Here is a 13,692-nt window from a genome sequence, read left to right on the forward strand (position 1 = left end):
AGATAAATAGATAGATAGATAGATAGATAGATAGATAGATGGATGGATGGTTGGACGGACAGACAGACTCGGCCATGATCTATAGGCCTGTTCTTTCTCTTCTCAGCAGAATGAACAGTGTAAACTGTCTGCTGAATTGATCTTTCAGCTCAGCCCACTCACACACACACACACACACACACACACACACACACACACACACACACACACACACACAAGCGCAGCCTCGCCAAACGAGCACATCAATTTGGATGTATGCATGTATGAAATGTAACACATCCGAGCAGGAATGCAATAATTTTTCAACCAAACCCAGCCAAAGACGATCTTACGCTTCTGGACCATTCTGAGCATTCCTCCATAGTGATTGGCCACAGAGAGGTTCGGTTCGGACACTATTGGTGTGAGCAGTCCGCCACTCACTCGGATTGGTGTCGCTTCGCCTGGTCGCCAACTTGTATACACCCTACTACAGCGAAGGCCTGGCTCATGAATATTAACTAGCTTACGTGACTGGACGATTCTGCAAGGTTACCAGGTAACGTCAGCGTCGCGTGCTTAATATTCATTAACCGCCCCTTCGCCATACTGCGATCCGTAAATTCGCCTTGTTGGGTTGTCAATGGCTTAGAATGAAGGTGGATACTGTTGCAGCTGTGATGATGGGTTACCACTGCAGGTGAAAATGAAAACATCGTTACTTGGCGAGGCGAGAGGACAGTTTGCGCGACGTTGTCTCGGACAGAAGTGAGTATTCTGGTTGGTGCTCTTTCCATAAATTACGAATATTGTCAATGCGCTTGGTTTTTACGCTGGATGTTTGATGTTTGTGGCTGTTACATCGTTGGTGTTTCTGATGTGAACGCACAAACACGTACACCTCCTGCCCACACACTCCAGGAGACCGAAGTCAACTGTTATCAATTATGCGTTTAAGACCATTTGTTATGTAGCTACATAGTCTTTATATTGGCTGGGCACTTTGTATTAAATCGTTGAGATTTTTTTTACCCCACCATATTTTTACTGTTCATTTAAGAGTGGGTGTAAGTGCTGTTGGCTGTCAGTCATTTCTTGATACTCTCAGGTGGATAATATGCTTAAAATGATGATAGAACTTTCATCCACCTACGAATATTTCCAGCGCGCGCACACACTTACGCACGCGCATACCGCACAACATATCAGATGCAGACATGCGCCGCTTTTATGCACAATGCACAAACATACAAGTAGATGTTGGTGTCACGACATGACCTTCGAAATGCATTTAAGTGCAAAAGAAACGGGTACTGTACACAAATAAAAGGCAGATGCTACCTGTCGCACATCTGAGGTGATTGAGAGGATGTCCATCTGTGTTTTCAGCACATTACATCACTGACTTCTGGTTTGGCATAGGATTCTCAGGCTGTCCTTATTCACCCACCTGTAAATCTCTTTAAGAGCTGTGTTTTGCTATTCCCAAAACTATTGGAAAATTCACGATAATCCGTATTGAAGATCTGTGACTCTTGTTCATTATCACCTCAGAGAAACCGAATCATGACAATCCTAAAAATATCCATTCTCATTCAAATAAGACAGAATATAAACAGTGATCAATGTCATTTCATGCATATGCATTAGATATAAAAATTAGATATGCCACAGCCACTGCATTGATGCAAATCATGCATTTGATGCATATTCATGTGAAATATACAGTAGATATGCCACACATGATATACAGTATGCATGAATAACTCTATTTGACCCCCTCCTGCAAAATCTCTGCACTCTTCCTCCTCAGGTGAGCAAGTGTGTGCGTGTGCGTGTAGTGTATTAGTTTGCAGGAATGTGTGTCAGTGTATGTGTGTGGATTATGAGAAGAGCATTGTGACCAACCGGGAGCAGATTTTTGCTGCAATGACCCGTTCAAGCACCGATATCTGTCCCATCCTCTGGCCTCCCGCTCCTCTCAGCCCAGACATGCACCACCTCGCCATCTTTTGACTTGATGAAGATTCCTGACATCGGTAATGTGATGAATAAATTTGAGGTCCTTGGGATTGTAGGAGAGGGTGAGTGCATCTTTCGTTAATATCAATAATTAAAAAAGAATAATATCACTGCTTATAAAACAGCTGCTTGTTCGTAAGCCGTAAACTGAGCATATAAAGCTTTTCCTTCTTTTTTCTCCAAAGGAGCCTATGGGGTGGTCCTGAAATGCAGACACAAGGTAAGACATATTTATGCAGAAAGCTGTTGGTCAGCATGCTAAGTAGAACTGAAGAAAGTCCTCTGTAAATATGTTGTACAGCTTATTTGATCCATGCAAATTAGATGTATTTTGAAAACTAGATAATTATTGAAGCCGTTTTGAAATGTAATATACAGTTCATATCCACCTGGATGAAGATCACTTACCTGTATTGTTTATGCAAAAAAAACCTAAAATTCCTTTCTGGTAATGTCATTTTGTAGAGGTGAGGCTAGTTTCTCATTTTCCGCATAAGAAAAAACTGCCTAACTCATTTAACCTTTATGGGCCTCGTGACTGTAACTTTCCCAGAAGAGTTGCACAACGTTTAAACACCTTAAACGGTACATTTGTTGAGATATTTTCTTTATAAATATATTTTCAATTGTAATATGGCATGGTTCCTTAGCAACTGGTTCTTTAAAAATTGTGGGCTTCTCCAAATCCATTGCTTGTGGCCTAGTTGGCAGATTTGCTTCATTGTTTGGGAGGCATTTTCAGACAGCCAAACATCGCTAGACTAACTCACAATAAGGTAAATCTAGGCATATTTTCAACCAATAGGAGCTGCTTTTATTGAAATTGCTGCTTCGCTGTTGGGAGGTTCAGGGCATTTTTTTTGTATCGTCCATTATCCAGTGATTTCTGTGTGTTTTAAAACATTATAGCTTCAATACATGCTCATCCAGAGGATTTAGCCTATGACACTGCTATTGATGTGTTTGTTCAATATACAAAATAGCTTGCATCTGAACTGAATCGATGACACAGAGTTTAAGTACATATGCCAGATTTAGTTCGAGAGTATTTTTTTAAATAAGATTTAAGCCTCGTTCACACCAAAGACGATAACTATAATGATAACGAAAAAGATATAATTCTAAAAATCATTATAAATATAAAAGAATAGCAGTCCACACCACAAATGATAAAGGCACAGAGAATCAATATCATTAGAATCACTTTCAGAACGATTTTTTTTCAGCTGATTAACGATAAAAACATTGACAGCCAATCAGAATCCATCCTACTTTATAGAGCTCGAGCATTTAAAGCGACAGACGACCAAACTGCAGCGCACGGCCGCACGCTTATAATAAACAGAACGCTATCGTCCGGCGGTGTGGACGCAAATATAGTTATCATTATTGGTGTGAACGGGCCTTTAGATATGATAGAATATTTACCACATTCATATAAATCAAAGTTTTAAAACCACTAGATGCACTTTTGTTGTTATCAAAACTACCTGACTTTTAAGGTTGTTTTCACAGTCCCTTTCTGTGTATCTTCGATGCTGTCGGTATTTGATTCATGGTTGCATGCCCAGGATGTGTCTTCACGCCTGGGCAGACAGCAGTGTGGCTGGTTGCCTGGCTAGATGATGAATGACAGTACAGTGCAACAGAACGGTTAGGGCTCATTACACTTTAGATTTCACTGACCCTCGACACACACACCTCGGAGTTAACACTGATACCATGCACAGTATTCATGCTCTTATCTGTACAGATTCATGTAGTTACACGCATCTTTCTGGAAACAGTTTAAAGGGTCAAAATGAAAGTCAAAAGTTTGTTTGTTTTTAATGTTTGCATATGGAACTATCATTTAATCATGTAAAGTGGCTTTGTGAGTATATTTATTGATTTTGACAGAAGTTGTTAAATAATCAGTGTGGATTAGAATAGCTGAGAATTGATTAAAGAAAAAAATAAACCAATCATATTTCCATGCATAATTACATTGTTCGACTCCAAGTTCCTATGCATCATTGTTATGAATGATAATGAGAGCGATAAATTCAGCAGCAAGTATAGTCCTCCTCAGCTTGTGCCAGAACAGAAATCCAGGCTTGTGCTTTTAGTAATTGGTCAGTCAGCGCTTTCCCTCCTTCATTAAATGCATTCAAAATTGCTGCTGAAATCAAGAGTGACTGTTTCTTTTTTGTTGCGTTCTGTCTTGTTTCTCTTTCACGTATCATTATTCTCCAACGCAAATATGCCTGCAATCTATTTACAGACATTCAGAATAGCACTGATCACCAGGAAAAACTGTGCTAAAATTGGATTTCGCTACATACCTGATTGAAAACATTATGTTTGAGTCTTTGAAAATAAGGCAGATAAACCTAGTCTTATTAGGAGACTAGATCAAATTTGTTGGTAACTTTTGGTGCTGTGTAGAGCTGTCGTTTGCCTTTGGGTGATTTTGTTATGGAATAGAATAAAATAAAATTGGAACAGAATAGAATAAAGAATTTGATTTGTATTTTTGTTTTGTTTATTTTATAATGTTTGTGCCGTTCCAGAGTCGTCACTAGCGTATTGTGCTTGTAAATATACTTTCAATTCTGCTTTGGCTTCTATTGTAATCATTTTTATGTAGACTATCATTCAAAAATTTGGGGACAACCCAACCCCCATACCCCCCCCCCCCCCCATAAAAAAGATTTCTATTTTAAAATAAATGCAGTTCTTTCTATTAATTAAATAATCCTGAAAAGAATTATCATAGTTCACACAAAAATGTTAAGCAGCACTACTGTTTTCAATACTGATAATAATAAGAAATTATTCTTAAGCAGCAAATCGGCATTAGAATGATTTCTGAACGATCATGTGAGATTGAAGACTGGAGCAATGATGGTGAAAATTCAGCTTTACCATCACATTACATTTCAAAATAGATTAAAATAGAAAATCTTTTCAATTGTAATATTTCACAATATTACTGTATTTTTGATCATATGAATTGAATTGAATGAACCCCAAACTTGTCTAAAAAAATAAGTTACTCAATATTATATTGTTACTCAATATTATAAGGGCAGTCGATACCAAATTTACCATTTTGTGCAGTTGTACAGAGCCATTTTTAGCACTTTTGCATATTGCTAGAATAGAATAGGGATTTTCTACCTGCACTCTTTTCCATAGAAACCTATACTGGGCACTATAGAAACAAGCACCATTTATGTAAATATTGGTAAGGCATCAATATTGATGAAGCACATGCCATTCACATATTTGACTATATACGGCTAAGTGTGCATCCCAAATCCCCACATCCTCAAATAAACAATCCATTTGTGCATTCATAAATCCACTTAGATCAATGGTGATTGCACATATTGTTTGATCATTTAATAGGCAGAAATGAAATCGGTGTCTGCTTGGGGAAAACTTGAATCTTCTATAAGAAGGTGCATATTTTGAGCTTGTCTTATAAGTGACTGTTAATAGAGGTAATGGAGAGATGAGTTGTTATTAACTCCTGTTATAGTCATAGTGGGAATAAAGGAACAAATAAATTATCATAAAACAACATCTTAGGCTTAATATTTTATTTGTACATTCATATTTTATGTTTGCATTCATTAATATGTGTAAAACAAAGCAATATGTCTCATGTAGTTACGGTATGTACTTCCCTAGAAGTACTCTGAGATTTGAACTGCACCAGCAAACTTTTAAAAAGCTCAGCGCTTCACTCCTCACTGAGAACGCTCTTGTTTCTGACTATTGGCACTGGCTTCTCTATTGTTTCTTTCTAGTGTGCCCAAGTGATGTTATCCCAGTGAGTAGGGGCCATGAAAGGCCCTTTGTGCATGACCCAACACAACAAGAACTGCTGTTTGTTCTTGTCTTTGGTTGAGATATTCTTGTGTATCTTTCATGTAGTAGTTTTTGCATTGAAATATACAAAAAGAAGTTAAAGGGGTCTTATTTTGAAAGTTAATTATTTTGTTGATTGGGTGTATTATAATAGGTTAACATGCTTTTATGTTCATTATTTTTCATATACTGTACATTTATTGCAGTGCCTCTATTCTCAGTCTGTCTGAAACGCAATGATTTCCACAAAGATCCTTCCTTTTGAAAGGAGTGCTCTTATTGGCTAGCTGCCCCAGTGAGTTTTGATTAGCCAAAAACCTCAAGTGTATGTCGAAAAAAGAAACGTCCTTTACCATAATTGTGAGCTTCAGCTTCCCAGGCTTCTAAAGCAACTGCAAACACACAGTTAATAATGTCATCGGTATTACAGTATCAGTTCGAGCCTGAATAAGATTCTGAAAATGTGGATGATCAACAGCACAAACTTTGCAAGCATGACTTTAGCAGAATGTTTCACAGTGGGTTTTTCTTCTTCATTGTAACATAAAATACAGTTTAAAAAACATGCAAGTGTATATTCCATATTTATTTAGCTGTGTGTATATCCGGCGGAACTTGTTGCAGACTTTTTGTCTGAATACCGTGAATTCGGACAAACTTCTTTAGTCACATACAGTTTTTCGCCTACTATATAGTAGGGAAGTATGCGATTTTGGATGCAGCTTCAGCGTTTCCACGACACGGAGACAATTAACTGAAACTTCATCTTCTTTCTTTGCATACGCCTTTGGGTGGGCATTGTGCTAAAATTTCACCATGTGACGTTGACGTTTGCGTAAGAAACATCTAGACTTGGATCGAGGCATTTTAGGCAGGTCTGGAGCTGTATTCTCTGTTAGATAGAATAAATCTCTTTGCGGGAGACTATGAGCTTTATAACTTTGCAGATCTTATACATGCACAAACAGATACATTACACACTATAGGAAAAGGAAAACCGTAAAAGCATCATATGACTCCTTTAATATTCTTGTGTATTAGTCAGTCAGATATTCTAGATGTGCTTCGCTCTAGTGCAATGGTCACTTAAATTCTATTAGCATCTCCGCACTTTGTTTTCATGCTTGCTTCATTAAAATGAGTGAAAAGACATCAAATGCATGAAGCTAGGCAGCAATTTATTTATTTGTCAGCAATGTGCAATCACACCCACACTGATTAGCATTTGAACATCTCATGTTTTAAGATCTATTGAATGACTGTTTGATTTTGCTGTTGATGTTGAGCTCTGTAAGGGTGTTTTATACGCTCTCTTCAGACGTGTGTGTAGACGTGCGATGGCCTGTGAGTGACGGGGATCATCTGAATTTAAAAGATTGTTCCCTTGGAGAGGAATATTTATTTTTATAGCGTATCTGTCGAATTGAGAGCAGAGAAGGAAGAGGGGACGTGAGTGTGCATTAGCATTAAATAGGTCACCTTGAGTGGGAACACTGGTTGTGGAGGGCCGTGTTGAGATGACTGTGCAAGGCACCATGGATGAGATTTTGTGTGACAGAAATGCCAAGATGGAGAGGTATAGATAACGCTTTGGATGTGAAGCTGGATAACAGGGTGTTATATTCAAATTTGATGCTTTGATTTGGAATGTTTTTATCATTCCAATGTTTGTGGGTTGGATTACGGAATATGATAATTGAAGTTGTAGTTCTTGCAAGGCAGAACTATAGTGATATTCCTTAAACATTTTGGATAGGATTCTAAAATCCTAAGTATTAATGGTCGGCAATCATTTGAACCCAATCGCTTAACGTATGCTACTGTTCAAAAGTTTTGGGGTCAGAAAGATTGTTTTTCCTAAAGAAGTTTATACTTTCATTTATTAAAGTCATATTAAGTTGATCAAAAGTGACGCGCTTCACATATTTATATTTCAAATAAATGCTGTTCTTTTGAACTTTCTATTCATCAAAGAATCCTGAAAAACATGAATCACCATTTCTACAAAAATATTAAGCAGCACAAATGTTTTCAACATTGATAATAATAAGAAATTTGTAAAGGATCATGTGACACTGAAGACTGGAGTAATGATGCTGAAAATTCACATGAATAAATCACATTCTAAACATTTTAAAATGGGGGGAAAAGTTATTTGAAATTGTAATAACGTTTCACTACATTGCTGTTTTTGCTGTATTTTTGATCAAATGAATGCAGCATTGGTGTGCGGCCAACAAAAAAAAAACATCTCAAACTTTTGAATGGTATATTCCAACTAGATAATTACATTTTTAGGTGTGCTATCTTTTTGGCTTTTGCAAATATCATATATCATTTCTAATTTTAGGAGAAATTTAAGCCAGTCATCTGAATATCTAAGTATAAAAAAGGCCAAGGATATTAAAGCACCAGATTTGCCAACACAAAATTAAATTGTGAGCAGTGATTAATTTTACTGTCTGGCCAGGCTTAATCTGCAACCAACAATTGAGCCCATGTTATAAATGAAATGGTGTTTGTTTCCTTCACCCGAGTGCTCACATTATTTCATATATAGGAATGGTGCTTTAAATCCAGCGTCAGGCCTGGTAATAAATTGAAAACTTCATGAAGGCTTAAAATGGACTCTTAATATCCGTTTACAGGATATTATTTAGCACTTAAACGTGTCTCTGTGTCATTGTGTGGCTCTCAAGGCTAAGCTACCCCACCATGTGTCTAATGTAAACATGTCTGTGGTATTAATAGAACAACAGCTGTGAAGTCAATGGAACACAATCAATATGTGGGACACTCTAGTTCCATTGTATGGATCTTATGGAAGACAACATGCAATGATGTATACTCTGCTGCCCAGAGCTTTTTCAGCTTTTTTTTCATTGTAAGAAACCGTAAATTGTCCAACAATCCTGAATGGTTGCGTACATTCAGGATTGTTGGACAATTTCGGGTTTGTGCCAATTAAAAAAAAGCTGAAATTAGCTTGGTCAATTAAATCTTTTTGGGTCAATGTCGTTTTATTTGCAGGTGTAAGAGAAGACATTTTTTGATCCTTTTCCTTCTATGCTGGAGATACTTTTCCTATGAATTTCATATTCATATGGTCAACATTTTTAGATTTGTTAAGTCGACATGAAATCTAAATTTATTTACCCTATTTATGGTCCTGCTTTTATTTTTGCACAATTCATTAGTGCATGTTTTTGTGTTTATCATTTCCCCAAATTAATATCTATTTTTTTATACTGTTGTGATTCTCTAAATTCACTTAAGCCTTTAAAATAACTGATTTTAGTTTTAGTAGTTTTTATAAAGAATTTTATCAAAAATCTAATTTAAATCAGAAACTATCATTCAAAAATTTGGGGTCAGCAAAGCTTTTGAATGAAGAAAAGTCATGCTTTTATTTAGCAAGGATGCTAGTAAGGAGGATGCTAGTTAAATTGATCAAAAATGCAGACATTTTTAATGATACAAAATATATCTCATTCAAGTGTTCTATTGAACTTTCTATTCATCACAAAATCCTGAAAAACCAAAATTTCCACAAAAATATTAAGCAGCACAACTCTTTTCAACATTGATAATAAGAAGAAATGTTTCTTGAACAGCAAATCAGCATATTAGAATGATTTCTGATCATGTGACACTGTACCTCACAGTTATAAATTACATTTTAAAATATATTAAAGTAGAAAACAGCTGTTTTATATTGTAATATTATTTCACAATATTACTTTTTACTGCATTTTTGATCAAATAAATGCAGCCTTGGTGACCATAGGAGACGTCTTTCAAAAACCTTTGAACGGTAGTGAATTTAATCCAATGTTTTACTTATTTCTCAGTTTATATTTTAATTCTCAATCTTTTTCTCCATTACAGAAAAAAAACTCTCCCTGATAGAATTCCCTTAAACAAGCGCTGACAAAAGTAAGGGGATTTAATACAAATGACTCTTTAATAGAGACCCCATGAATGGAGGAGATATCAAATTTAGCTGTGATCTACTCAGTTTCTCCTGGAGGCAGACAGGGCTTGAGTTCACGATACCTTGCCAGCTCAGGAACCCAGCTTGGCATGAGAGATGTTTTGTTTCCTATCTTAGCAGCAAGGACAATTAAGGTTGCGCCAGCTTTGTTGGCAATATGAAATTAGATCCGTGCTGTTTTTCAACAGCATTGTTGTTCCAATCGTACGGATGTTAGAACGAATGCCAACATCGTTATTAAAGTAAGCGATACTAAAAGTTGGCTGAACTGACTACGTGTTCCGCTCTGTTTCATGGTTTAGCTGTCTTTAGAATGGCATCTAATTATTTCCTAAACAAATTACAGTAACCGTACCATGCATTTAGCGAGAATATGTCTACGCACAGGCCTCTGTGAAGTAAAACTTCTGACTTTCTGCTCTCATGTTGAGAAAAATACCCTCTCAAATGATCTGACCTCCCACCCTCTGAACGGCACAATGGCCGTGAAGAAAGCTGTGAAGCTAAAGGAATTAGAATAGGCTTGCCGCTTGTAATCCTACTATCTGCCCATGCTAGAGTTATAGACACACAGACTCTTATGCACCCCTTCATGAGTGACAGTACTGATATATTAACTGCTCTGAGTGCTTTGGACCCCCACCGGCCCCTTATGTTTCCCCATCAACAAAACAAAGTCAACAGCCCGTCTTTCACAAGTACACCTGACCTATACATTAACATGTTGTAATCCAAAACGGAAACAACTAGCTTATAGATCGGATTACCTGTCACCAAATATCAGATATGTCATTGTTTGATGTCACTCTGTATTATCACAGGATTCTGTCTGGAAGGTAAAGGCATATTTTTAGTGCATATGCACTTTTGTAAATAGAATTATGGGTTGGTCTCCATGGTTATTAGAAATATGAGACACGGACGCTGTGTCTGTGGTGTGTTTTTGAAGCTGTGAAAGTCTCAGCTTCTCCATAAACACCTTTCAGATCCCAACCCCTCCGCGTTCTTCACTGTCCATGACTCATTGATGACCCCCCTATATATATACCGAGAGACAGAAAGATTTGTCAAGTAAGTGAAGAAACTAAAAATATCAAATGATGTTGCAAGTTTTTTTCAGTTTGTTAACGAAATGCTGAAGCAAACATTTAAAGGTTGTAATGAATTTTCTTCACCCCGAATGTAGGATACAGACTACATCCTAATTCCCATTATTTTCATAGTATGTAGCCTACTTAAAGGGATAGTTCTCCCAAAAATTAAAATTCTGTCATAATTTACTCACCCTGGTGTATGCATTTTTTAATAATGTGAAACACAAAAGTAGATGTTTTGAAATTCAGTGGGGTCCAGATGACATTGGACGAGGGATATAATTGTTAACGATAACGAAAACTATTAAAAAAAAACTTGTTAATTAAAATAATGCTGAAATAAAATAAATTAGATGTAAAACTTACTTCAATTTGTTTCCATGGCAACATTTAGAATTGGTTTAGTTATAGTATTAAAATTACTACTAACTGAAAATAAATGTACTAAAATGGAACTTATAATGTTAATAAAGTTTTTGTTAAAAACAAACTTATTATTAAATTATTATTTTCAACCTTCATTCTGACCCTCTTTCTGAAATTATACATTTTTAAGGGGCGGCTCCTTTAAGTCTGGTCATTAAATGGCTAATTTTATGATTGACTAACATCATTGCATTAGAAACAGTGTCAATGCACTCATGAGTGTTTTGAAAACATTATCCTTACGAAACTGTCATTTAGAGGCAAAGCATTATGAAATAATTTACTTATGGTTTGTGATGCAGCTGCTGTAAGATCAGTTGGGTGCTTCATCTTTCAACAAAAGTTTATTTGGGAACTCTCCATTACAGTGTGGCTTATTTACAAAACAAAATGCTGTGAACAAATATATAATTCTGTGAAGCGATTTGGGACGGTATTAACGTACCATCCAAGATACTGTGATCCTTGTGAAGCACGTGGAGTATGTTAGAAACTGAATGCGCATCTGTATACTATATCCAGTGTAGACAGCATCAGGGTTTATAATGAGTTCTATTTGCTTTTGACTGGACGTGACGTGACGCTCACATCCAGTGTAGGCAGATGTCACCAATTAGGCGACTGAATGCCAGTGGGCGGGGCCTATGGTGCGATGATGTATAACCATTCATCAATGTCTTGCTCTGGAGGAAGTCATGATATGCAAATATAATCCCGCAATATCCCATTTTTGGAGCTTGATTAAATAAATGTTTTTTATAGTGAGAAAGATGTTTTAAGCTAAGAAACTTGCAGGATATGGTACGAACTACCCGCAAGTGCTGTATTACTCACACTGGTCAGTTTATTTGACGAATTAAACTTGTGAGGTAACGCAGCGCTGTTTCACTTGGTCTACACTATCATACTAAACTGCATTTGAGTGTGTTGAAAGTTATACCCTTATTCTGTGTTAGTTTGTTGGCTAGATGAGAGAAGGAGTAAGCTAGATTAACATTAGAATAACATGCTGATCATATTCTAACATTTCATCATGTTGAGCCATATAACATTGATTCGTTTTATGTACATTTGCACACCTGTCTAATAAAGTACATGCAAGAGCAGCGTCTCTGTCAAGTCCAAGTTTGTCGCGGACGTGGAGCTCTTGGCATCTCGAAAACACCACGCTGATATTGATCCTCGTTTTATTCCTCATTTTGTCCCAAAGTCTGCTTGCCATGGTCCTAGGGCTGGGCGATATGGCCAAAAAATCATATCTCGGTATTTTTTGGTTAAATGGCGATATACGAAATATATCTCTGTACTTTCTACGTTTTTCTATTTGGATAAAGAAAATGTATTTATTTAAAAAAAATGTTATTTCACATCCTGCTCAATAATATCCAAACAATGATATTGAAAACAAATAGGGAATGTAATGTAGGCTATGCAATATATTATGTGCAAAAAGGTGGTTAAAATCACATTACATTCTAACTTTGTAACATTACAAACTAAAAACAAAAATAATGCTTTTGTTTTTAAAAATGACTAAAGGCTAAACTAAGAATGAAAATAAAAACAAAAGCACAAACTAATTATATTAGCCTGCATTTGATTACCCCATTATAATGGTCACTTTCATAAAAATATACTTGTAGGTTTAAAATTCCACATATGGCACATTTATTGTCTCCAACAACAAATATTTTAGTAATATGTATTTTAATCAGAATTATTGCGCTACTGTTCTATTGTGCTTGTCTGTTTGGCGCGCATGCACGGCAGCACTCATTCACGGAAGCTTGAATTTTAGCGGAGATTCATTTGCAGAAGCTCGTCCTCTCCTGACAGTGAAATGGACATATTTGTTGGATTTGTTTGAATATTTACAGATGGAGAATATACCTGTGAAATGTAAGTTAAGCACTGAGGAAAGCACTACGTCTCAAACGCATTAAACAGCGCCAGTATTTATCTTTCAGTCACTAACAGTAGGCTATCTGTCCGAGCATCTGACAGGGCAAGCTGCTTTAAACTTGTTAACTGTTTTACCAGTTATTTTAAAAACGCTTAATAAGCTTGTGTCATGTTTAGGACAAATTGTACTGTTCTTTCACTGCAGGAGCTCACACTGCGTACTCCACTATTTTTCAGATGTGCTCGTATCAAACTACTGTATCGAAATAAACGGTATTGCCTCATTCCATATCGTGGGGAAAAAAAATATCGATATATTGTACAAACTCGATATACCGCCCAGCCCTTCATGGTCCATAATGTTTGAACGAAACAACAACAGCGTGAGCATGCCGCTAGACGTTACACAGTTGTCCA

At 36.6% G+C, this 13,692-nt stretch overlaps 1 protein-coding gene across 2 annotated transcripts in view; it reads left to right on the forward strand.

Annotated features, from left to right (window-relative positions):
• The first annotated feature begins 212 nt into the window (after nt 1–212).
• cdkl5 (cyclin dependent kinase like 5) overlaps nt 213–13,692 on the forward strand; it is a 37,343-nt gene continuing 23,863 nt past the window's right edge. For both annotated transcript variants that reach the window (XM_077203663.1, XM_077203664.1), the window contains exons 1-3: nt 213–747; nt 1,793–2,063; nt 2,187–2,221. In XM_077203663.1, coding sequence (XP_077059778.1) covers nt 2,000–2,063; nt 2,187–2,221 — 99 coding nt within the window. In that variant the 5' untranslated portion in view covers nt 213–747; nt 1,793–1,999. The remainder of the gene's footprint in view (nt 748–1,792; nt 2,064–2,186; nt 2,222–13,692) is intronic.

This window comes from Siphateles boraxobius, unplaced genomic scaffold (assembly GCF_051911475.1).
Source record: "Siphateles boraxobius isolate OS27281-9 unplaced genomic scaffold, OSU_SipBor_1 5, whole genome shotgun sequence".
Lineage (NCBI taxonomy): Eukaryota > Metazoa > Chordata > Actinopteri > Cypriniformes > Leuciscidae > Siphateles > Siphateles boraxobius.